Source organism: Salvelinus namaycush, chromosome 14 (genome assembly GCF_016432855.1).
Source record: "Salvelinus namaycush isolate Seneca chromosome 14, SaNama_1.0, whole genome shotgun sequence".
Classification (NCBI taxonomy): Eukaryota; Metazoa; Chordata; class Actinopteri; order Salmoniformes; family Salmonidae; genus Salvelinus; species Salvelinus namaycush.
Genome location: NC_052320.1, coordinates 23,681,673 through 23,704,008, shown reverse-complemented (window position 1 = coordinate 23,704,008; position 22,336 = coordinate 23,681,673). Strand labels below are relative to the sequence as shown.

At 46.1% G+C, this 22,336-nt stretch overlaps 1 protein-coding gene across 1 annotated transcript; it reads left to right on the top strand.

Annotated features, from left to right (window-relative positions):
- The first annotated feature begins 9,507 nt into the window (after positions 1–9,507).
- htr6 (5-hydroxytryptamine (serotonin) receptor 6) lies at positions 9,508–22,212 on the top strand. The gene is made up of 4 exons (XM_039007418.1): positions 9,508–10,067; positions 10,158–10,461; positions 14,459–14,593; positions 21,851–22,212. Exons 1-4 carry the CDS (start codon positions 9,508–9,510, stop codon positions 22,196–22,198), a joined length of 1,347 nt encoding a protein of 448 aa, XP_038863346.1. The 3' UTR covers positions 22,199–22,212.
- The last annotated feature ends 124 nt before the right edge of the window (positions 22,213–22,336 follow it).

The following is a 22,336-nucleotide window of genomic DNA, read 5'->3' as shown; positions in this document are numbered from 1 at the left end:
TTGGGCAGACGGGCAGTTCAGGCGCCGTTGGGCAGACGGGCAGTTCAGGCGCCGTTGGGCAGACGGCAGACTCTGGCCGGCTGAGACGCACTGTAGGCCTGGTGCGTGGTGCCGGAACTGGAGGCACCGGGCTAAGGACACGCACCTTCAGGCTAGTGCGGGGAACAACAACAGGGCACACTGGACTCTCAAGGCGTACTATAGGCCTGGTGCCTGATACCGGCACTGGTGGTACCGGGCTGAGGGCACGCACATCATGGCGAGTACGGGGAGAAGGAACAGTGCGTACAGGGCTCTGGAGACGCACATGAGGCTTGGTGCGTGGTGCCAGCACTGGTGGTACTAGGCTGGAGACACGCACCACAGGGAGAGTGCATGGAGGAGAACCAGGGCTCTGAAGACGCACAGGAGGCTTGGTGCGTGGTGCCAGCACTGGTGGTATTTGGCTGGGAACACGTATCTCAGGGCTAGTGCGGGGAGCAGTAACAGGACGCACAGGACTCTGGAGACGCACAGGAGGCTTGGTGCGTGGTGTAGGCACTGTCTTAACCAGACGGCTAGCACGCACCTCAGGACGAGTATGGAGAGCTGTTCCCAGTGACATTAACTCACCAATACGTTCATTCGGACGGATGCCGTGCCTCATGCACCAAACCAGTACATCCCTCATATCTTTCTCCTTCAATTTCTCCATTAACTCCTTTACTGTCTCTGCGTCACTCACCTCCAAATCCGCCCTCACCGGCTCCTTATGTAAAGCAGGAGGAGTTGGCTCAAGTCCCCTGACTGACCCAACTATATTCCCCGAGAGCCCCCCCCCAAGAAATTTTTGGGTTTGACTTGCGGGCTTCCAGCCTTGTTTCCGTGCTGCCTCCTCATATCGCCGCCTCTCCGCTTTCGCTGCCTCCAGCTCCGCTTTGGGGCGGCGACACTCCTCTGGTTCTGCCCAGGGTCCTTCTCCGTCTAGGATTTCCTCCCATGTCCATTCCTCCTTGTACACCTGCTGCTGTCCGTTAACCCGCTGCTTGATCCTTCGTTGGTGGGTGGTTCTGTAACGCTTGTTCTCCTCCTCTTCGGACGAAGAGGAGGAGTAGAGATCAGACCAACATGCAGCGGGTTTAGAAAACATAATGAATTTATTAAACGACGAAGACGAACACGAAACAACACTTGGAATAATTACAAAATAACAAAACGAACGAAGACAGACCTGAACTAGAGAACTTACAAATAACACGAAGAACGCACGAACAGGTATAGACTACAAACAAAAACGCTACAGTCCCGTGTGGTACGAACATACATACAGACACGGAAGACAACCACCCACAAACAAACAGTGTGAACACCCTACCTTTATATGGTTCCCAATCAGAGAAACGTCAAACACCTGTCTCTGATTGAGAACCATATAAGGCTAATTACCAACGACCTAAACATAGAAACACAAAACATAGAATGCCCACCCCAACTCACGCCCTGACCAACTAAACACATACAAAAATAACAGACAACAGGTCAGGAACGTGACAGAACCCCCCCCTCAAGGTGCGAACTCCGGGCGCACCCCTAAAACTCAAGGGGAGGGTCTGGGTGGGCATCTGTCCGCGGTGGCGGCTCCGGCGCAGGACGAGGACACCACTCCACCATTGTCTTTGTCCCCCTCCTTAGCGTCCTCCGACTGGCGATCCTCGCCCCCAACCCTGGTCTAGGAACCTTCACACCGGTCCCCCCTAGATAACTCAGGACATAGAGGTAGCTCAGGACAGAGAGGTAGCTCAGGACAGAGAGGTAGCTCAGGACAGAGAGATAGCTCAGGACAGAGAGGTAGCTCAGGACAGAGAGGCAGCTCAGGACAGAGTGGCAGCTCCGGACTACTGGCAACTCCGGGCTGGGTGGCAGCTCCGGACTGGGTGGCAGCTCCGGGCTGGGTGGCAGCTCCGGGCTGGGTGGCAGCTCCGGACTGGGTGGCAGCTCCGGACTGGGTGGCAGCTCATGACTGGAGGGCAGCTCATGACTGGAGGGCAGCTCATGACTGGAAGGCAGCTCATGACTGGAGGGCAGCTCATGACTGGAGGGCAGCTCATGACTGGAGGGCAGCTCATGACTGGAAGGCAGCTCATGACTGGAGGGCAGCTCATGACTGGAGGGCAGCTCATGACTGTCTGGCGACTCTGGCGGATCCTGGCTGGCGGGCTCTGGCGGATCCTGGCCGGCGGGCTCTGGCGGATCCTGGCCGGCGGGCTCTGGCGGATCCTGGCCGGCGGGCTCTGGCGGATCCTGGCCGGCGGGCTCTGGCGGATCCTGGCCGGCGGGCTCTTGTTGCTCATGGCTGGCTGACGGATCTTGCTGCTCATGGCTGGCTGACGGATCTGGCTGCTCATGGCTGGCTGACGGATCTGGCTGCTCATGGCTGGCTGACGGATCTGGCTGCTCATGGCTGGCTGACGGATCTGGCTGCTCATGGCTGGCTGACGGATCTGGCTGCTCATGGCTGGCTGACGGGTCTGGCTGCTCATGGCTGGCTGACGGATCTGGGTGCTCATGGCTGGCTGACGGATCTGGCTGCTCATGGCTGGCTGACGGATCTGGCTGCTCATGGCTGGCTGACGGATCTGGCTGATCCTGTCTGGCGGAAGGCTCTGGCTGATCCTGTCTGGCGGAAGGCTCTGGCTGATCCTGTCTGGCGGAAGGCTCTGGCTGATCCTGTCTGGCGGAAGGCTCTGGCTGATCCTGTCTGGCGGAAGGCTCTGGCTGATCCTGTCTGGCGGAAGGCTCTGGCTGATCCTGTCTGGCGGAAGGCTCTGGCTGATCCTGTCTGGCGGAAGGCTCTGGCTGATCCTGTCTGGCGAAAGGCTTTGGCTGCTCCTGTCTGGCGGAAGGCTCTAGCGGCTCCTGTCTGGCGGAAGGCTCTAGCGGCTCCTGTCTGGCGGACGGCTCTGAAGGCTCATGGCAGACGGGCGGCTTTGCAGGCTCAGTACAGACGGGGGGCTTTGAAGGCTCAGTACAGACGGGCAGTTCATGCGGCGCTTTGCAGACGGACAGGTCAGACGGCGTTGGGCAGACGGGCAGTTCAGGCACCGTTGGGCAGACGGGCAGTTCAGGCGCCGTTGGGCAGACGGGCAGTTCAGGCGCCGTTGGACAGACGGTCAGTTCAGGCGCCGTTGGGCAGACGGGCAGTTCAGGCTCCGTTGGGCAGACGGCAGACTCTGGCCGGCTGAGACGCACTGTAGGCCTGGTGCGTGGTGCCGGAACTAGAGGCACCGGGCTAAGGACACGCACCTTCAGGCTAGTGCGGGGAACAACAACAGGGCACACTGGACTCTCAAGGCGTACTATAGGCCTGGTGCCTGATACCGGCACTGGTGGTACCGGGCTGAGGGCACGCACATCATGGCGAGTACGGGGAGAAGGAACAGTGCGTACAGGGCTCTGGAGACGCACATGAGGCTTGGTGCGTGGTGCCAGCACTGGTGGTACTAGGCTGGAGACACGCACCACAGGGAGAGTGCATGGAGGAGAACCAGGGCTCTGAAGACGCACAGGAGGCTTGGTGCGTGGTGCCAGCACTGGTGGTATTTGGCTGGGAACACGCATCTCAAGGCTAGTGCGGGGAGCAGTAACAGGACGCACAGGACTCTGGAGACGCACAGGAGGCTTGGTGCGTGGTGTAGGCACTGTCTTAACCAGACGGCTAGCACGCACCTCAGGACGAGTATGGAGAGCTGTTCCCAGTGACATTAACTCACCAATACGTTCATTCGGACGGATGCCGTGCCTCATGCACCAAACCAGTACATCCCTCATATCTTTCTCCTTCAATTTCTCCATTAACTCCTTTACTGTCTCTGCGTCACTCACCTCCAAATCCGCCCTCACCGGCTCCTTATGTAAAGCAGGAGGAGTTGGCTCAAGTCCCCTGACTGACCCAACTATATTCCCCGAGAGCCCCCCCCCAAGAAATTTTTGGGTTTGACTTGCGGGCTTCCAGCCTTGTTTCCGTGCTGCCTCCTCATATCGCCGCCTCTCCGCTTTCGCTGCCTCCAGCTCCGCTTTGGGGCGGCGACACTCCTCTGGTTCTGCCCAGGGTCCTTCTCCGTCTAGGATTTCCTCCCATGTCCATTCCTCCTTGTACACCTGCTGCTGTCCGTTAACCCGCTGCTTGATCCTTCGTTGGTGGGTGGTTCTGTAACGCTTGTTCTCCTCCTCTTCGGACGAAGAGGAGGAGTAGAGATCAGACCAACATGCAGCGGGTTTAGAAAACATAATGAATTTATTAAACGACGAAGACGAACACGAAACAACACTTGGAATAATTACAAAATAACAAAACGAACGAAGACAGACCTGAACTAGAGAACTTACAAATAACACGAAGAACGCACGAACAGGTATAGACTACAAACAAAAACGCTACAGTCCCGTGTGGTACGAACATACATACAGACACGGAAGACAACCACCCACAAACAAACAGTGTGAACACCCTACCTTTATATGGTTCCCAATCAGAGAAACGTCAAACACCTGTCTCTGATTGAGAACCATATAAGGCTAATTACCAACGACCTAAACATAGAAACACAAAACATAGAATGCCCACCCCAACTCACGCCCTGACCAACTAAACACATACAAAAATAACAGACAACAGGTCAGGAACGTGACACCTGCACCCAAGAAAGGAAAGATAACTGAACTAAATGACTATCGCCACATAGCACTCACTTCTGTCATCATGAAGTGCTTTGAGAGACTAGTCAAGGATCATATCACCTCTACCTTACCTGTCACCCTAGACCCACTTCAATTTGTTTACCGCCCCAATAGATCCACAGACGATGAAATCGCCACCACACTGCACACTGCCCTATCCCATCTGGACAATAGGAATACCTATGTAAGAATGCTGTTCATTGACTATAGCTCAGTATTTAACACCATACTACCCTCCAAGCTCATCATTAAGCTCGAGGCCCTAGGTCTGAACCCCGCCCTGTGCAACTTAGTTCTGGACTTTCTAACGGGTCGCCCCCAGGTGGTGAAGGTAGGAAACAACACCTCCACTTCGCTGATCCTCAACACTGGGGCTCCACAAGGGTGCGTGCTCAGACCCTCCTGTACTCCTTGTTCACCCATGACTGCATGGCCAAGAACGCCTCCAACTCAATCATCAAGTTTGCAGACAACACAACAGTAGTAGGCTTGATTACCAACAATGACGAGACAGCCTACAGGGAGAAGGTGAAGGCTCTGGAAGTGTGGTGTCAGGAAAATAACTTCTCACTCAACAAAACTAAGGAGATGATCGTGGACTTCAGGAAACAGCAGAGTGAGCACACCCTCATCCATATCGACGGGACCGCAGTGGAGAAGGTGGAAAGCTTCAAGTTCCTTGGCCTACACATCACTGACAAACTCAAATGGTCCACCCACACAGACAGCCTGGTGAAGGAGGCGCAATAGCGCCTCTTCAACCTCAGAAGGCTGAAGGAATTTGGCTTGCCACCTTAAACCCTCACAAACTTTACAGATGCACAATTGAGAGCATTCTGTCGGGCTGTATCACCGCTTGGTATGGCAACGGTACCGGCCAAAACTGCAGGGCTGCCCAATGCATCACCGGGGGCAAATTACCTGCCCTCCAGGACACCTACAGCACCCGATGTCACAGGGAGCTTAAAAGATCATCAAGGACAACAACCACCCCAGCCACAGCCTGTTCACCCCGCTATCATCCAGAAGGCGAGGTCAGTACAGGTGCATCAAAGCTGGGACCGAGAGATTGAAAAACAGCTATCTCAAGGCCATCAAACTGTTAAATAGCCATCACTAGCACATAGAGGCTGCTGCCTACATACATAGACTTGAAATCACTGGCCACTTTAATAAATGGAACACTAGTCACTTGTCATAATGTTTACATATCTTGCAATACTCATCTCATATGTATATACTGAATTCTATACTATTCTACTGTATCTTAGTCTATGTTGCTCTGACATTGCTCATCCATATATTTATATATTCTTAATTCCATTCCTTTACTTAGATTTGTGTGTATTGGGTATATGTTGGGAAATTGTTAAATATTACTGCACTGTCGAGCTAGAAACATAAGCATTTCGCTACACCCACAATAACATCTGCTTAACATGTGTATGTGACCAATAAAATTTGATTCGATTTTTACCTGGACACTCTTTCAAATGCTAACGTTTTAGCATTTGTGGCTCAAATCCAAAGCAAGTCAATGGTACCTATATTAACATTTTCACACTTCATATCCAAATTATCTATAAGTAACATGATTGAGTTACACAATACATTTTTATATACTTTAGGATCATTTTGACATGAACTGTGAAAATGCTAATATAGGTACCATTGACTTGCTTTGGATTTGTGCCACAAATGCAAAAAAGTTTGCATTTGAAACATTGGACAACAAAACCAGATCATGGATTGCTGTAATACCATGTCCATAGACTACTTACAGCAGTGGTATTCAATGTCGGGGTCGCGACCCACTGGGGGAAACTGCAGTGTGGTCACCGTAAATATATATTTTGGGATTTTAAGGTTACAGGTTTAAGTTTAAGGTTAATTTTAGGCTATTACATAGCCTAGATTGAAATAGCATTATTTTAATATTTTTTTCATTGGCCCAAGCATATCTACTTCAGAGAAACATTAAGGTCAGTATAAGAATCCTTGCACATTTCGTATTGAAGATGTGGTGTAAATGCATAGTATATTGGACCGATATTCAAGACCATATCGTGCATTAATGTTATTGTATAATGTACTTAGATGTCAATCCAAATGAAAACTAACTCCATTTTATCTTCACTCTTTTCCTCACAGGAGCAGTAGCCACACGTCAGCGACGAACTGTCTTTTTTTGGTTGCCCATCATTTGCAATGATCTCCAGCCAGACTCATTTCTTTCTGTGGGTCGACCCTTCCATACTTACTCATATAATTTCTACGTGCCTGAACAGGAAAATCTGTGTTTATTAAATAAAATAATCGTAAAATAAGGACAATTTAGGTTTTTGTGTGTTTTTGAAGGAAGACAAAATTACGTTGCCATGAGCAGCACCGCAGATATTGCCATAGCGAGATGCAATACTTCGCTCTCACACAGTCACATCTGGTATGTGCAGGGATTCGCTTCACACTGTTAACGTAAACTCACCCCACTCCGTACAAATGTGCGCAACCGCAACATTCAAACGAGGCTGCAAAGAAAACTAATAGGACTGTAGCGACTGTGTTGACTTCAAAATCGGGGGTGTGAACTAGGTTTCTATTCAAGCGTTGATCGACATGGTAATGGCTCTATAGTATTGGAGAAAAGTTGAAAAAACGGACCCTCCGTTACATCGTGACGTGTCATGTCGTAGCGTACAGCACGCATATACCAACTATTTCTGTCTTACAATCTCTCTCCACCAGGTGTAGCACTTCTCTCATCGTTTAAAAACAAGGAATGGACAGTGACTGGGGTAAGGGGGGATACCTAGTCATTTTTTTGCGTCATCATTGCATACAATCATCATTCTCAAAGCCACTGTTTAGCACCGCCCTAAAAACCCGATTCAAATTCGACACAAACCTTCAAATAGGTATGTAATGACACATTATATAAACTCTTTATCGTGTTTTATTTTCATTTTAGAGGCGATAAGGTGATAAGTTGGACAGATCGAGTGAATTTTTTTTTTTACCGACACAATATCTCTCCTTCTCACTCTCACGCATTAGTTTCGCTTCCCCACCCGCCATTTTTAATAAGACCCGACGGGGCTCATTGCCTGCTTGAATTATGCAGAAACGGGCAGCGTTTAGGTCATGTAATTGATTCTGTTGGAAAGGGGAGAAATTGTGCTTTACAATGGTATTGACATTACAGTTGATCTGGAAGTATTACGTTTTTTGGGCGCTAAAATAAGGGCAATTGTACGGACCAAGGCGATGTACGAGTTTACGTGAGTTTACGTTACGTGGTAGTTACGGGAGCAAAACAGTGGAGAAGTTTAGCCTCGCACTTCAGCGCTCTTATTGTTGCGGTAATTGACCCACTGTACTGTTTACTTTGTGCATCTAAGTCATATAACTTAATCTACCTTTAAAACGTCTGATTAGATGTGTTGTGTTATATCATAGAGTGAACTGGAAGATACATCAACAATGCAAAACCGGCATTAATTTGTGTGGATACAAACACTTCCATGGAAGCACATTTTGTACTCATTAGCATTCAAGTGCCCTCCGACTAAGCCGACTAATTTACCTTGTCTTAGAATCAATTGTAAACGGTGTCAGAGAATCTGCATAATTGTCTGAAACACAATGTTCTTGACATCCTTGACTTTTACTTAGTCTATTGTTAAGATGTTAACATTGAGGGACAGAAAGCTATTAGTAGTTCTGTGAAAAATGAAGCTTTATGCTATTATTAAATAAGTAAGTGGAATAAATATGATAAACCACATATACCCACAGAATTGAATAGTACACAATTTCACAATTATATATACCATAAATGCTCTACAAAGAAAATATGAGTCAATACATTTCCAACTTTTTTCACAGAAATAATGCAGAATGTCACAACAAGCACTGGCTATTAAATGAAATTGTCCAACAGATGTAGAGTGTATAAAGCCCACACTGCCTCCTTGCTGTGATACAGAATTTGCATCACCTAGCTGTGTATTAGCAGCTCAATGCTCAGACACGCTCCTTCCCCGGGAGCAAAATGCTCTTGCTGGGAGGCACACTGGAGTGGCTGGCATGGGGATTATCAGGAGAGGGGATCCAGAGGCAACCCCACAGCAACCATGATACCTGTAGAGCACTTGTGGCCAGAGCCTTGCTTACAAATGACAGCCTCACAGTGGTGTTTATTTTATTCAAGAAAAAGGGAGCAGCTAATAGACTTCACACCGCTCACTCACTCTCTCTCTCACACACACATATTAAACATAATATCATTAACCTTGTGTGTGTAGTAAAGAATATCTTGGATAATTTATTTTTCCCTCTTCTCGCATTTCGTCTCTAACTGCCTTTGCGCTCCCACGTTGTAGCCCACCTCTCAATTTTCCCTCCCCCAGCGAGTGTCATCGTGACGCACTGAAAGCCACAGAATTGCTCACACTGGCTCCAAAGCTGAGAAGAAGCAGGACTATTTGACACGATGGAGATATGGAAACAGTGTTGGCACTTCTGATCACAGTGTTAAGAGGAGATTTTCACACTTAGGAGAGAGAAATGACTCTCAGGCTCCTCTCTAACCTTGGGAAGGATGTGGTGAATGGATGATCAACACAGGACTTCAGTGGCTTCTCTTTATTCTCCTCAAGTGTCAGGAAAGCTTTAGCGACACTGACAAGCACCAGAAGTCACATACATTTTGCGCTTCACAGCAACTTTTCGTGTTCACAGACTGGGAGAGGAACAGGGAAGCTCTCACATTGACCAATGTCAACTACCGCTATGGGCGACTCTGCCTTAACTGGCCTAGAGGCAGCAGGTGTGGATGCTGTTAACCCTTTAGGGAGCTCCAATGGTAGCTTGTCCACGAGCAGTGCCTGGGGCATCAGTGGCAGCGGTCCGTGGCTGTTGGCGTGCATGTTAACCCTCATCATCCTGATGACGGCTTGTGGAAACACTCTGCTGATCACTCTGGTGTTTGCCCAGCGCTCCTTACGCAACACCTCCAACTGTTTCCTGGTGTCTCTCTTCCTGTCGGACCTGATGGTGGCGCTGGTGGTGATGCCGCCAGCCATGCTCAATGTGCTGTGCGGGGCCTGGGTGTTGTCGCCGGGCTTTTGCCCCGTGTGGCTCTGCTTCGACGTCATGTGCTGCAGTGCCTCCATTCTCAACCTATGTGTGATCAGCCTGGACCGCTACCTCCTCATCATCTCGCCTCTGCGGTACAAGCAGAGGATGACCCTTCCCCGGGCCCTGCTTCTGGTGGGAGGGGCCTGGGGTCTGGCCGCCCTCGCCTCCTTCTTGCCCATCAAGATGAACTGGCACAGCTTGGGTCACCGAAGTGGCCATTTCCCAATGCACGGGGCTGGCAGTGCCAACATCAGCACATACCCAGAGCTAAGCTTGCGGTACCCCGCTTCCTACTTCCAACTGTCACCCTCCGATGGCCTGTCCTTCCAGTGTCGTCTGCGGGTCACCCTGCCCTTTGCCCTGGTGGCATCCATCCTCACCTTCTTCCTGCCATCCAGCGCTATCTGCTTCACCTACTGTCGGATTCTCCTGGTGGCACGGAGACAGGCAAGGCGAGTGGCGGCGCTAAGTCACCCTCCGTACCCGCAACATTCGCCCAGGGGGCCTTCTCAGCCTCCCTCACCAGGTGGGGGCGCCGCGGGACATGCTCACCATGACAGAGAAGACTACAGTCATCAGGAGCGCTCTATGTCACGCCAAGTACCGGTGAGAGGGAGAGGGGAGTTGTAGAGGAAATGGAGGGAGATACATTGAGGCTACATCTCACAGCTGTGTAAACTGTCACTGCATGATCACTGTGTGCCTAGATAGGTTTCCACCATGATGCCTTCTCTGCCTCTCCAATCAGTTGGGTCGTTCCACAAAAAGAGTGCCTTTCGCGTCCCTTTGATATTTTTATAGAAATTGAGCTCCAATATTGAATTGTAAAAGCATGTTATATTAAATGAAGTGCACCTTTAATATCGACCACATGGAGAATTCAATAAATCTGATTTTTAAAATATTATTCATATTCAACATCCATGTCCCTCCATGGACTCTCTGTGACTTCTGGAAGATTTTAACCCACTTAACCCCAAAATGTCTCCAAGTTTTCACCATCATTGTAAAGCCCTAGTTATTTGGTTGCTTTGACAAAGTCATTCATGAAGATTATTATTTATTCATGTGATTAGTGATTATTTTAAGGTCAACCCTGTTACGTGAACTGAACTCTCATTTAATAAGGTGAAACTATTGCTTTTTAAAGAAAAAAAGAAACATTGAACATCTTATAATTAAATCATAGTGTAAAAGCAGGTGAGCTAGTTCTACTCTTTTTGGCTGTTTTCTGGTGGAAAACTGACCTGGTAGACCATAACACGTCAACCGCTAGAAATGTTTTAACAATAAAAAAATAAATAATTGCCACTCCCTGTTTCACACAACAAGGGGATTTATGGTTGATTTAAGATGAAGTCGTCAACTCTTTCAATCAACCCTAATTTATTCGGCACTTAATAGGCACTTACTATAGTAAAAATGTAATTCAACCTCTTAAAATGGGAAAACATGTTTTTTATTAAGTTGAACAGGTGCTCTTAATGATAGGATGTTCAAATTAGGTGAAATTAAACTCCCCCCCACGACCCAGTTGTCATGAAGGAAAACAAATGTGGTGATCTAGCTAGATAATTAGGAAGCGGCCATTGACTTGGGAGATGAATCAAGAAGGTGAGATTAAAGAGCGACTGAACAAATGTCGATTGGCACGTGTGTTTTTATGTTGCTCATTAGAAAAACGAGATTTCAGTTTTGGAGGTTTCCTGACTGATTCTGCGTTTGGTTAATGATGTTTGTCTTCCATGAGACACTGTAGACGTGGAAGCCTATTTCACTTCCTCAAAATCCCCAGAATGAATCTAAGATAACTCATGAAATCTGTACTAAATGTTGACATTTTTTTGAGGATGATATAGTTGCGCAATTTTACATCTAAGGTGTTTGGTGCAGTATTTCTCAAGTAAAAAAATGTGCTATGTGTTGTCGTATGCAAACAAAGTCAGAGCTGCTGGGGCAGGTGTCTCACTTTCTATGCTATTGGATAGAGAGCAATCACTGCAGCTGATCACGCTATGTTAGTAGGCAAATGGAAATCGGCAAATCAAAACCCAACCTTCATTTACCCGCTGTGATGCACGGATGTTCCAAACTTCGTTTTAGACTACTTACTTTATGACCAAAATTATCCTATTTACACATGTAGTACATTTTGACACTAGAATAACTGTTTGACTCATATCGTTGCCATATAGGCTGTTTTCAAATGGATTTGTTGCTTTTTAAAGGCAGTTGCTCTTTAAAGGTGGAGTGGGTGGGTTACAGTGCCTTCAGAAAGTATGCATACCCCTTGACTTATTCCACATTTTATTGTGTTACTGCCTGAATTCAACATTTATTTACAAAACGAAAACATGTTTTTTGAAATGTTAGCTAATTTATTGAAAATGAAATACATATGTATTCATACCCCTGAGTCACTACTTTGTAGAAGTACCTTAGGTGGCGATTACAGCTTTGAGTTGTCTTGGGAATGTATGTATTAGCATTGCACATCTGGATTTGGTGATTTTCTCCCATTCTTCCTTGCAGATTTTCTCAAGCTCTATTAAAATACATGGGGAGTGGCGGTGAACAGCAATCTTCAAGTCTTGCCACAGATTTTCAATGGGATTTAAGTCTGTGCTTTGGCTGGGCCACTCAAGGACGTTCACATTTTTGTTCTGAAGCCATTCCAGCGTTGCTTTGGCTGTAAGCTTGGGGTCATTGTCCTGTTGGAACGTAAATCTTCGCCCACAGTCTAAGGTCGTTTGCACTATGAAGCAGGTACTCATCAAGGATTTGCCTGTATTTGGCTCCATTCATTGTTTCCTCTATCCTTACCAGTCACCCAGTCCCTGTTGCTGAAAAGCATCCCCATAGCATGATGCTGCCACCAACATGCTTCCCGGTAGGGAAGGTGTTAGACGGGTGATGAGCTGTGCCTGCTTTTCTCCAGACATAGCGCTTTGCATTCAGGCTAAATAGTTACATTTTTGTCTCATCAGACCACAGAATCTTTTGCCTTATGCTCTGAGTCTTTCACATGCGTTTTTGCAAATTCCAGGCGTGCTGTCATGTGCCTTTTTCTCAGGAGTGGCTTCCATCTGGCCACTCTCCCATAAAGCCCAGATTGGTGAAGTGCTTTAGAGATTGTTGTCCTTCTGGCAGGTTCTGGGTAGTCCCATATTTTTTCAATTTTCCAATGATGGTGACCACTGTGCCCTTGGAAACTTTCAACACACTAGAAATTGTTTTATATCCTTCCCCAGATATATGCCTCATCACAATTATATGTCAGAGATCTACAGACAGTTCCTTGAACTTCATGGTATATTTTCTGATCTGACATACACTGTCAACTGTGGGACCGTATATAGACAGGTGTGTTTCTCTCTAAATCATGTCCAATTGGCCACAGTTGGACTCCAATCAAGTTGTGCTGACATCTCAAGGATGATGAAAGAAATTTGAAGTATCATAGCAAAGGGTTGTGAATACTTATGTAAATTAGATTTCTGTATTTCATTTTCAAATACATTTGCAAAAATGTCTAAAAACATGTTTTTACTTTGTCATTATAGGGTATTGTGTGTACATGGGTGAGAAAAAAACCCATTTAATACATGTTGAATTCAGGCTGTAACGCAACAAAATGTGGAATAAGTCAAGGGTTATGAATACTTTCTGAAGGCACTGTAGATAAGTGTTTGTGTGTGTGAGAGTTGGCCTTGCCACTGTACTCATTGATCTCCCCTCTATTAAAGTGAGGTGGGCAGCTGAGGAATTGACACACTGAATACAACATTTTCTTACATCCACTAAAATAAAATAAACTGAATAGAGTGAAATAAGTGAAAGACAGTTTAAGATGAAAGATGGGAAAGAGCTTGAAATTCAGAAATGAAACATGATTAAAAAACATTTGAAAGAGACAGAGGGAGGAGAGACGATGGCGCCTGTTGAAGGCAAAGTGGTTGCTAGTTAGAATAAATGGCACAGACCTTGCATTGTATTTATGTAGTCAAGGGCCTGTGTCTCCACTCCTGAGATTGAGTGCCAAGGACAATAATTCATAACAATGTTGTTCCACGCAGAGACTTTTCAATGTATTCAGCAACACGTCACATTTCTTTCAATGTGATAATTACATCTTGTTAAATGCAAGCGTTAACTTTTTTCAGACTCCTCGACAATACCAGGCCAAGGATGCATCTAAAGTGTGTCATCTTCTCTTGAAAGCAATATGGTGGAAGCTATAGTTTATCGTCTTTCGCCACTCCAATTATTAAACCTAAGTATTTACATGGTAGCTCTTAGGTACAGAGTAAGTAAGTGCACATTGTTACATAATACTTACAGCTATTTATTCCCGTTTGCTGTTTCTACATAATGAACTTTCTATGCATTAGATTTGTACTCACCCTGGAATTATTGTTTTAATTCCATTGAGTTCATTTGAAAATCCTTGAAAATGTGCATGCCGCAAACGTGTGTAACAGTTTTAAGAATCATGTAACAGTGTGGACCTGTAGTTACCATGTCAATTTAAATACCTAGGTTTTTGGACACATTGTGATGCTGTCCTTGCCTCTTACTGCCCTGTGTGTCCCTCTATCCTCAGTTGTCAGTGAACAGCGAGCGGCGGCTGGCCCACAGGCAGGGTCGGAGGGCAGTGAAGGCCAGTCTGACCCTGGGAGTCCTGCTGGGCCTCTTCTTCAGCGCCTGGCTGCCCTTCTTCATCACCAACATGGCCCAGGTCAGTGGCTCAGACTAGGTGAGCCTCTGGATTAAAGGGATAGTTCAGTGATTTGAGCAATCTATCCCTTTAATGTCAAGCTTGGAAGAGTATACATGTAATCCTGAAATTCTAGTGAAATCTTAATTTCCAAACTTGCACTTTACATCCAAGTTAATAAATGAAATTGGCTTATAAGATGCGTAATCAAATCTGGCCATTATTTTTTCTTTATCAATGATATTGTGCCTTGTTGCTGTAAACTTTTAGATTCAAAGGACTCTCTTAACGTCTTAAATCGAGGGATTTTCAGGAAAAACGATGAGCCAAAACACTATGGGATCAGCTAGCTGCTCTGAGACTAATAGAAATCTTTAAATTGGTTGCTGCTCATCTTCTCAGGGTCGAAACTTGCAAACCACAAGCACACAGTATATTGTCTATCTGTTCTCCTTATGTTCATTGTGTACAGCCTATTCATTGAAATTAATTCCCTGTATTACAGAACCTGGATCACATAAATTCAATGCCTGATGCATCGTCTTATAGCAATTAAGCTCCCCTTTGTCTGTGCTCTAACTCTGAGGTTACCTTATTCCTCTGACTGGGAAAGGTGTCAGCACAGTGTGTAACATAAAAGGATTTAATCTAAATTGGTAATTATTGTTGTCCTGCTTTCAGGCTTTCAATGATCCAGTCATTTCATTTCCCATCTGTGTCCCTCACTTCACTCCTCCAGAATATAGCCAACAGAGGTTTCAGTGTCTGCCTTCCCCCCCCCCTCCCTTCACACTCCATGTGGTATGTGAACACCTCCCTTTTTTCACCTTCTCACTCCCTGCCTCCTTCCATCTTGATAAGATAGGACACTTTCCTACAACAGCAGTCTCCTCCCTCTCTCTCTGATATGCCATAGTGAGCCAATTTCTCACCCTTCTATGGGTTATGTCCCTAATTTACATATATATGTTCTACTCAGGCCCAATTACAGTAGCTGTACACTGATGAAAAGAGCATTTGAAATAATATTTTCTGTTTTACCTCTTATTGGCTACATATTTCCATTGGATACATACATGGATACATATCATAAGTATTGACCCCCCGTTCCTGGATTTCTTCACATTTTGTGTTACAAAGTAACATACTAATATATATTGAATAGATAAGTATTCATCCCCCGAGTCAATACAAAAAAACACCCCTGGCAGCGATTATAGCTGAGTTTTGGGGGGTTAAGTCTCTAAGCTTTGCACACCTGGATTGTGCAATACTTGCCCATTATTCTTTTCAAAGATTGTTCAAGCTCTGTCAAGTTGGTATTTAGTATTTTATTAGGATCCCCATTAGCTGATTGAAAAGCAGCAGCTACTCTTCCTGAGGTCCACACAATACATGAAATAATACAGAACATTAATAGACACGAACAGCTCAAGGACATAACTGCTAAATGGCTGTCTAGCAATGATGAACAACCAAATTCTGGGAAAGTGAAAATACTGTGCATTCGGAAAGTATTCAGACCTGTTCCCTTTTTCCACATTTTGTTACGTTACGGCCTTATTCTAAAATGTATTAAATATCAACACACAATACCCCATAATTACAAAAATGAAAAACATACTTTACATAAGTATTCAGACACTTACATAAGTACTCACTTACATAAGTATGAGACTTGAAATTGAGCTAATGAAAGATTAGTGAAATCTGTGGGTAGCTGGACAGGTAGGATGACTGACAGTGAAGGTGAACAGGTGGTCACGTGTCAGGTGACAGAGGAATGGATGAGACTGAGGCAGGAATTCCTTTAACCATAAAGTGGTATATTTACTGAGTAGTGTGGATTCATGGACGCACAGAACTTCTGGAGCAGACGGAGTTAAGGAAGAGAAAGCAGCGAGATCAGCCGATGGCGTTTTCCTCCTTTTATGGGGATGAATCTGTCGGTCATTGCCACCTGACCTAATTAAAGTGCCCCTGGCCCAGCTGAGTAAGTGGCCATGAATTAAAGGATTATTCCACCAACTCCATGGGCCTTTTCTACAGCTAAGGTACATCCCGTTTCCATTGGAGTCCACCTGTGGTCAATTCAATTGATTAAACATGATTTGGAAAGGCACACACCTGTCTATATAAGGTCCCACAGTTGATCGTGCATGACAGAGCAAAAACCAAGCCATGAAATCAAAGGAATTGTCTGTAGAGCTTCGAGACAGGATTGTGTCAAGGCACAGATCTGGGGAAGAGTACCAAAAGAATTCTGCAGCATTGAAGGTCCCCAAGAACACAGTGGCCTCCATCATTCTTAAATGGAAGAAGTTTGGAACCACCAAGACTCTTCCTAGAGCTGGCCACCCGGCCAATCTGAGCAATCGAGGGAGAAGGGCCTTTGTCAGGGAGGTGACCAAGAACCCGATGGTCACTCTGACAGAGTTCCAGAGTTCCTCTGTGAAGATGGGAGAAACTTCCAGAAGGACAACCACCTCTGCAGCACTCCACCAATCAGTCCTTTATAGTAGAGTGGCCAGATGGAAGCCACTCCTCAGTAGAAGGCACATAACAGCCTACTTGGAGTTTGCCAAAGGGAACCTAAAGGACTTTCAGACCATGAGAAACAAGATTCTTTGGCCTGAATGCCAAGCGTCACGTCTGGAGGAAACCTGACACCATCCCTACCGTGAAGCATGGTGGTGGCAGCATCATGCTGTGGGGATGTTTTTCAGCGGCAGGGACTGGGAGACTAGTCAGGATCGAGGGAAAGATGAACGGAGCAAAGTACAGAGAGATCCTTGATGAAAACCTGCTCCAGAACACTCAGGACCTCAGACTGGGGCAAAGGTTCACCTTCCAACAGGACAACAACCCTAAGCACACAGCCAAGACAACGCAGGAGTAGCTTCGGGACAAGTCTCAATGTCCTTGAGTGACCCAGCCAGAGCCCGGACTTGAACCCGATCAAACAACTCTGGAGAGACCTCAAAATAGATGTGCAGCAATACTCCCCATCCAACCTGACACAGCTTGAGAGGATCTGCAGAGTAGAATGGGAGAAACTCCCCAAATACAGGTGCCAAGCTTGTAGAATCATATCCAGAAGACTCGAGGCTATAATCGCTGCCAAAGGTGCTTCAACAAAGTACTGAGTAAAGGGTCTGAATACTTACACTACCGTCAGGTTTCAGAACACATACTCATTCAAGGGTTTTTCTTTATATATTTTTTTTAATATTTTTTTATTTATTTTTTAAAATAAATTTGGCCCCCTTTTCTCCCCAATTTTCGTGGTATCCAATCGCTAGTAATTACTATCTTGTCTCATCGCTACAACTCCCGTACGGGCTCGGGAGAGACGAAGGTCGAAAGCCATGCGTCCTCCGAAGCACAACCCAACCAAGCCGCACTGCTTCTTAACACAGCGCGCCTCCAACCCGGAAGCCAGCCGCACCAATGTGTCGGAGGAAACACCGTGCACTGGCCCCCTCGGTTAGCAAGCACTGCGCCCGGCCCGCCACAGGAGTCGCTGGAGCGCGATGAGACAAGGATATCCCTACCGGCCAAACCCTCCCTAACCCGGACGACGCTAGGCCAATTGTGCGTCGCCCCACGGACCTCCCGGTGGCGGCCGGCTGCAACAGAGCCTGGGCGCGAACCCAGAGACTCTGGTGGCGCAGCTAGCGCTGCGATGCAGTGCCCTAGACCACTGCGCCACCCGGGAGGCCAATGGGTTTTTCTTTATTTTTTACTATTTTCTACATTGTAGAATAATAGTGAAGACATCAAAACAATGAAACAAAATATCATAACCGTCATTGATAAGAGACAATACTGTGCAGCTGTATTCATCGACCTGGCCAAGGCTTTCGACTCTGTCAATCACCACATTCTTATCAGCAGACTCAACAGCCTTGGTTTCTCAAAATGACTGCCTCGCCTGGTTCACCAACTACTTCTCAGACAGAGTTCAGTGTGTCAAATCGGAGGGCCTGTTGTCCGGACCTCTGGCAGTCTCTATGGGGGTGCCACAGGGTTCAATTCTCAGGCCGACTCTTTTTCTCTGTATATATCAATGATGTCGCTCTTGCTGCTGGTAATTCTCTGATCCACCTCTACGTAGACGACACCATTCTGTATACTTCTGGCCCTTCTTTGGACACTGTGCTAACAAACCTCCAGACGAGCGTCAATGCCATACAACTCTCCTTCCGTGGCCTCCAACTTCTCTTAAATGCAAGTAAAACTAAATGCATGCTCTTCAACCGATCGCTGCCCACACCCGTCCGCCCGTCCATCACTACTCGGTTCTGACGGTTCTGGACGGTTCTGACTTTAGAATATGTGGACAACTACAAATACCTAGGTGTCTGGTTAGACTGTAAACTCTCCTCCCAGACTCACATTAAGCATCTCCAATCCAAAATTAAATCTAGAATCGGCTTCCTATTTCGCAACAAAACATCCTTCACTCATGCTGCCAAACATACCCTCGTAAAACTGACCATCCTACTGATCCTTGACTTCGGCGTTGTCATTTACAAAATAGCCTCCAACACTCTACTCAGCAAATTGGATGCAGTCTATCACAGTGCCATCCATTTTGTCACCAAAGCCCCATATACTACCCACCACTGCGACCTGTATGCTCTCGTTGGCTGGCCCTCGCTTCATATTCGTCGCCAAACCCACTGGCTCCAGGTTATCTATAAGTCTTTGCTAGGTAAAGCCCCACCTTATCTCAGCTCACTGGTCACCATAGCAGCACCCACCCGTAGCACGCGGCCCAGCAGGTATATTTCACTGGTCACCCCCAAAGCCAATTCTTCCTTTGGCCACCTTTCCTTACAGTTCTCTGCTGCCCATGGCTGGGACGAACTGCAAAAGAAATCACATCTCCCTCACTAACTTTAAGCACCAGCTGTCAGAGCAGCTCACAGATCACTGCACCTATACAGATCACTGCACCCATCTGTAAATAGCCCATCCAACTACCTCATCCCCATACTGTTATTTATTTTAGCTCCATTGCACCCCAGTATCTCTACTTGCACACTCATCTTCTGCACATCTATCACTCCAGTGTTTAATTGCTATATTGTAATTATTTCACCACTGTGGCCTATTTATTGCCTTACCTCATTTATCCTACCTCATTTGCACACACTGTATACAGACTTTTTCTATTTTATTATTGACTGTATGTTTGTTTATTCCATGTGTAACTGTGTTGCACTGCTTTGCTTTCTCTTGGCCAGGTCGCAGTTGTAAATGAGAACTTGTTCTCAACTAGCCTACCTGGTTAAATAAAGGTGAAATAAATAAATAAAAAATAAATTGACTGTACATTTGTTTGTGTACCTCTGTGTTGTTTTTGTCACACTGATTTTCTTTATCTTGGCCAGGTTGCAGTTGTAAATGAGAACTTGTTCTCAACTGGCCTACCTGGTAAAATAAAGGTGAAATGCAATTTTTTTAATGTAACTCAAAAAGTGTTAAATCAAAATATTTTATTTTTCAAATAACCATCCTTTGCCTTCATAACAGCTTTGCATACTCTTGGCATTCTCTCAACCAGCTTCATGAGGTAGTCACCTGGAATGCATTTCAATTAACAAGTGTGCCTTGTTAAGTTAATTTATGGAATTACTTCCCTTCTTAATGCATTTGAACCAATCAGTTGTGTTGTGACAAGGTAGGGGGTATACAGAAGATATACCTATTTGGTAAAAGACCAAGTCCATATTATTGCAAGAAGAGCTCAAATAAGCAAAGAGAAACGACAGTCCATCATTACTTTAAGACATGAAGGTCAGTCAACACGGATCATTTCAAGAACTTTTAAAGTTTCTGCAAGTGAAGTCAAAAACCATCAAGCTCAATGATGAAAATGGCTCTGAGGACCGCCAAAGAAATGGAAGACCCAGAGTTACTTCTGCTGCAGAGGATAAGTTCATTAGAGTTACCGCCTCAGAAATTGCAGGCCAAAAAAATTCAACATCACCTGTTCAGCGGAGACGGCGTGAATCAGGCCTTCATTGTCGAATTGCTGCAAAGAAACCACTACTAAAGGGCACCAATAATAATAAGAGACTTGCTTGGGCCAAGAAACACGAGCAATGGACATTAGACCGGTGGACATTTGTCCTTTGGCCTGGAGTCCAAATTGGAGATTTTTGGTTCCAACCACCGTCTTTGTGAGATACGGTGTGGGTGAACGGATGATCTCTGCATGTGTATTTCCCACTGTAAAGCATGGAGGTGGTGGTGTTATGGTGTGGGGGTGATTTGCTGGTGACACTGTCTGTGATTTATTTAGAATTCAAGGCACACTTAACCAGCATGGCTACCACAGCATTCTGCAGCGATATGCAATCCCATCTGGTTTGGGCTTAGTGGGACTATCATTTGTTTTTCAACAGGACAATGACGCAACACACCTCCAGGCTGTGTAAGGGCTATTTGACCAAGAAGGAGAGTGGAGTGCTGCATCAGATGACCTGGCCGCCACAATCCCCCGACCTCAACCAAATTGAGATGGTTTGGGATGAGTCGGACCGCAGAGTGAAGAAAAAGCAGCCAAAAAGTGCTCAGCATATGTGGGTCCTTCAAGACTGTTGGAAAAGCATTCCAGGTAAAGCTGGTTGAGAGAATGTCAAGCATGTACAAAGCTGACATCAAGGCAAAGTGTTGCTATTTGAAGAATCTCAAATATATTTTGATTTGTTCAACACTTCCTTGGTTACCACATGATTACATGTCTTCACTATTATTATTGTAGAAATGGTACAAATAAAGAAAAACCCTTGAATGAGTCGGTGTTCTAAAACTTTTGACCGGTGTGCATGTGAATTTAATAGCTGTATTTTTTTTTTCATTAGCAAAAATGTCTAAACTTGTTTTTGTTTAGTCATTATGAGGTATTGTGTGTAGATTTGAGATTTATTTAGAATAAGGCTGTAACGGTCTGAATATTTTCTGAATGCACTGTATATTAATTAGGCTTGCCATAAATACATATGCAACCTTTCAGTTAAAACATTTTTCATTAATTTGTAAGCATTTATATAAAAAAATCGGTGACCCCCTATAAAATTCAATCCCACTTTGTAACGCAACAAAACGTGAAAAAAACACAAGGGGGAGCATACTTATGATAGGCACTATATTTCCGACAGGCTACATATTTCTGATAAGAATACTTTTTTCACAAAATCTTAAATGTTGTGTACATACTGAACACAACCCCAATGCCTGTCTGTTGCCCTCTCTCTCACCTGTCAGGCGGTATGCGAGTGTGTTCCCCCGACACTCTTCGATGCCATCACTTGGCTGGGCTACTGTAACAGCACCATGAACCCCATTATCTACCCGCTGTTCATGCGTGACTTCAAACGGGCCCTGGGGCGACTGCTGTCCTGCTGCTCTACCCGCTCGCCCCGCAGACCCTCGCCGGAGCTCTCCCTCTGCAACTCTGGTGAGCCCAACCTGCCCACAGAGCCCCCCTCCCTGGCTTCCGATCCCCGACAGCCCCCCGCCACCGCCACAGACGCCGTCAACTTGTATGACGCAGAGCATGCTGGGATTGAGCTGCCCTTGCTGCTGCCTAATCAGGTGGACACGCTGGACTGAAGGGGATGATGAAGAAGAGAGCATGAACAGATGCTGTGTTACATACTAACGTATGACCACCCAGAGTAGAGGATGGGAAACTTGGCTGAGGGGAAAGGTTGGTTGGAGGAAGGTGTGTCTTGTTGGGGTTGGTAGCAA

Excerpts from the sequence above, each read along its gene's own strand:
- htr6 (XM_039007418.1), top strand. The coding sequence starts at position 9,508 with ATGGGCGACTCTGCCTTAACTGGCCTAGAGGCAGCAGGTGTGGATGCT. Across the intron at positions 10,068-10,157 it reads CACAGCTTGGGTCACCGAAG|GTCACCCTCCGATGGCCTGT; the intron begins TGGCCATTTCCC and ends CTACTTCCAACT. Across the intron at positions 10,462-14,458 it reads CTATGTCACGCCAAGTACCG|TTGTCAGTGAACAGCGAGCG; the intron begins GTGAGAGGGAGA and ends CTCTATCCTCAG.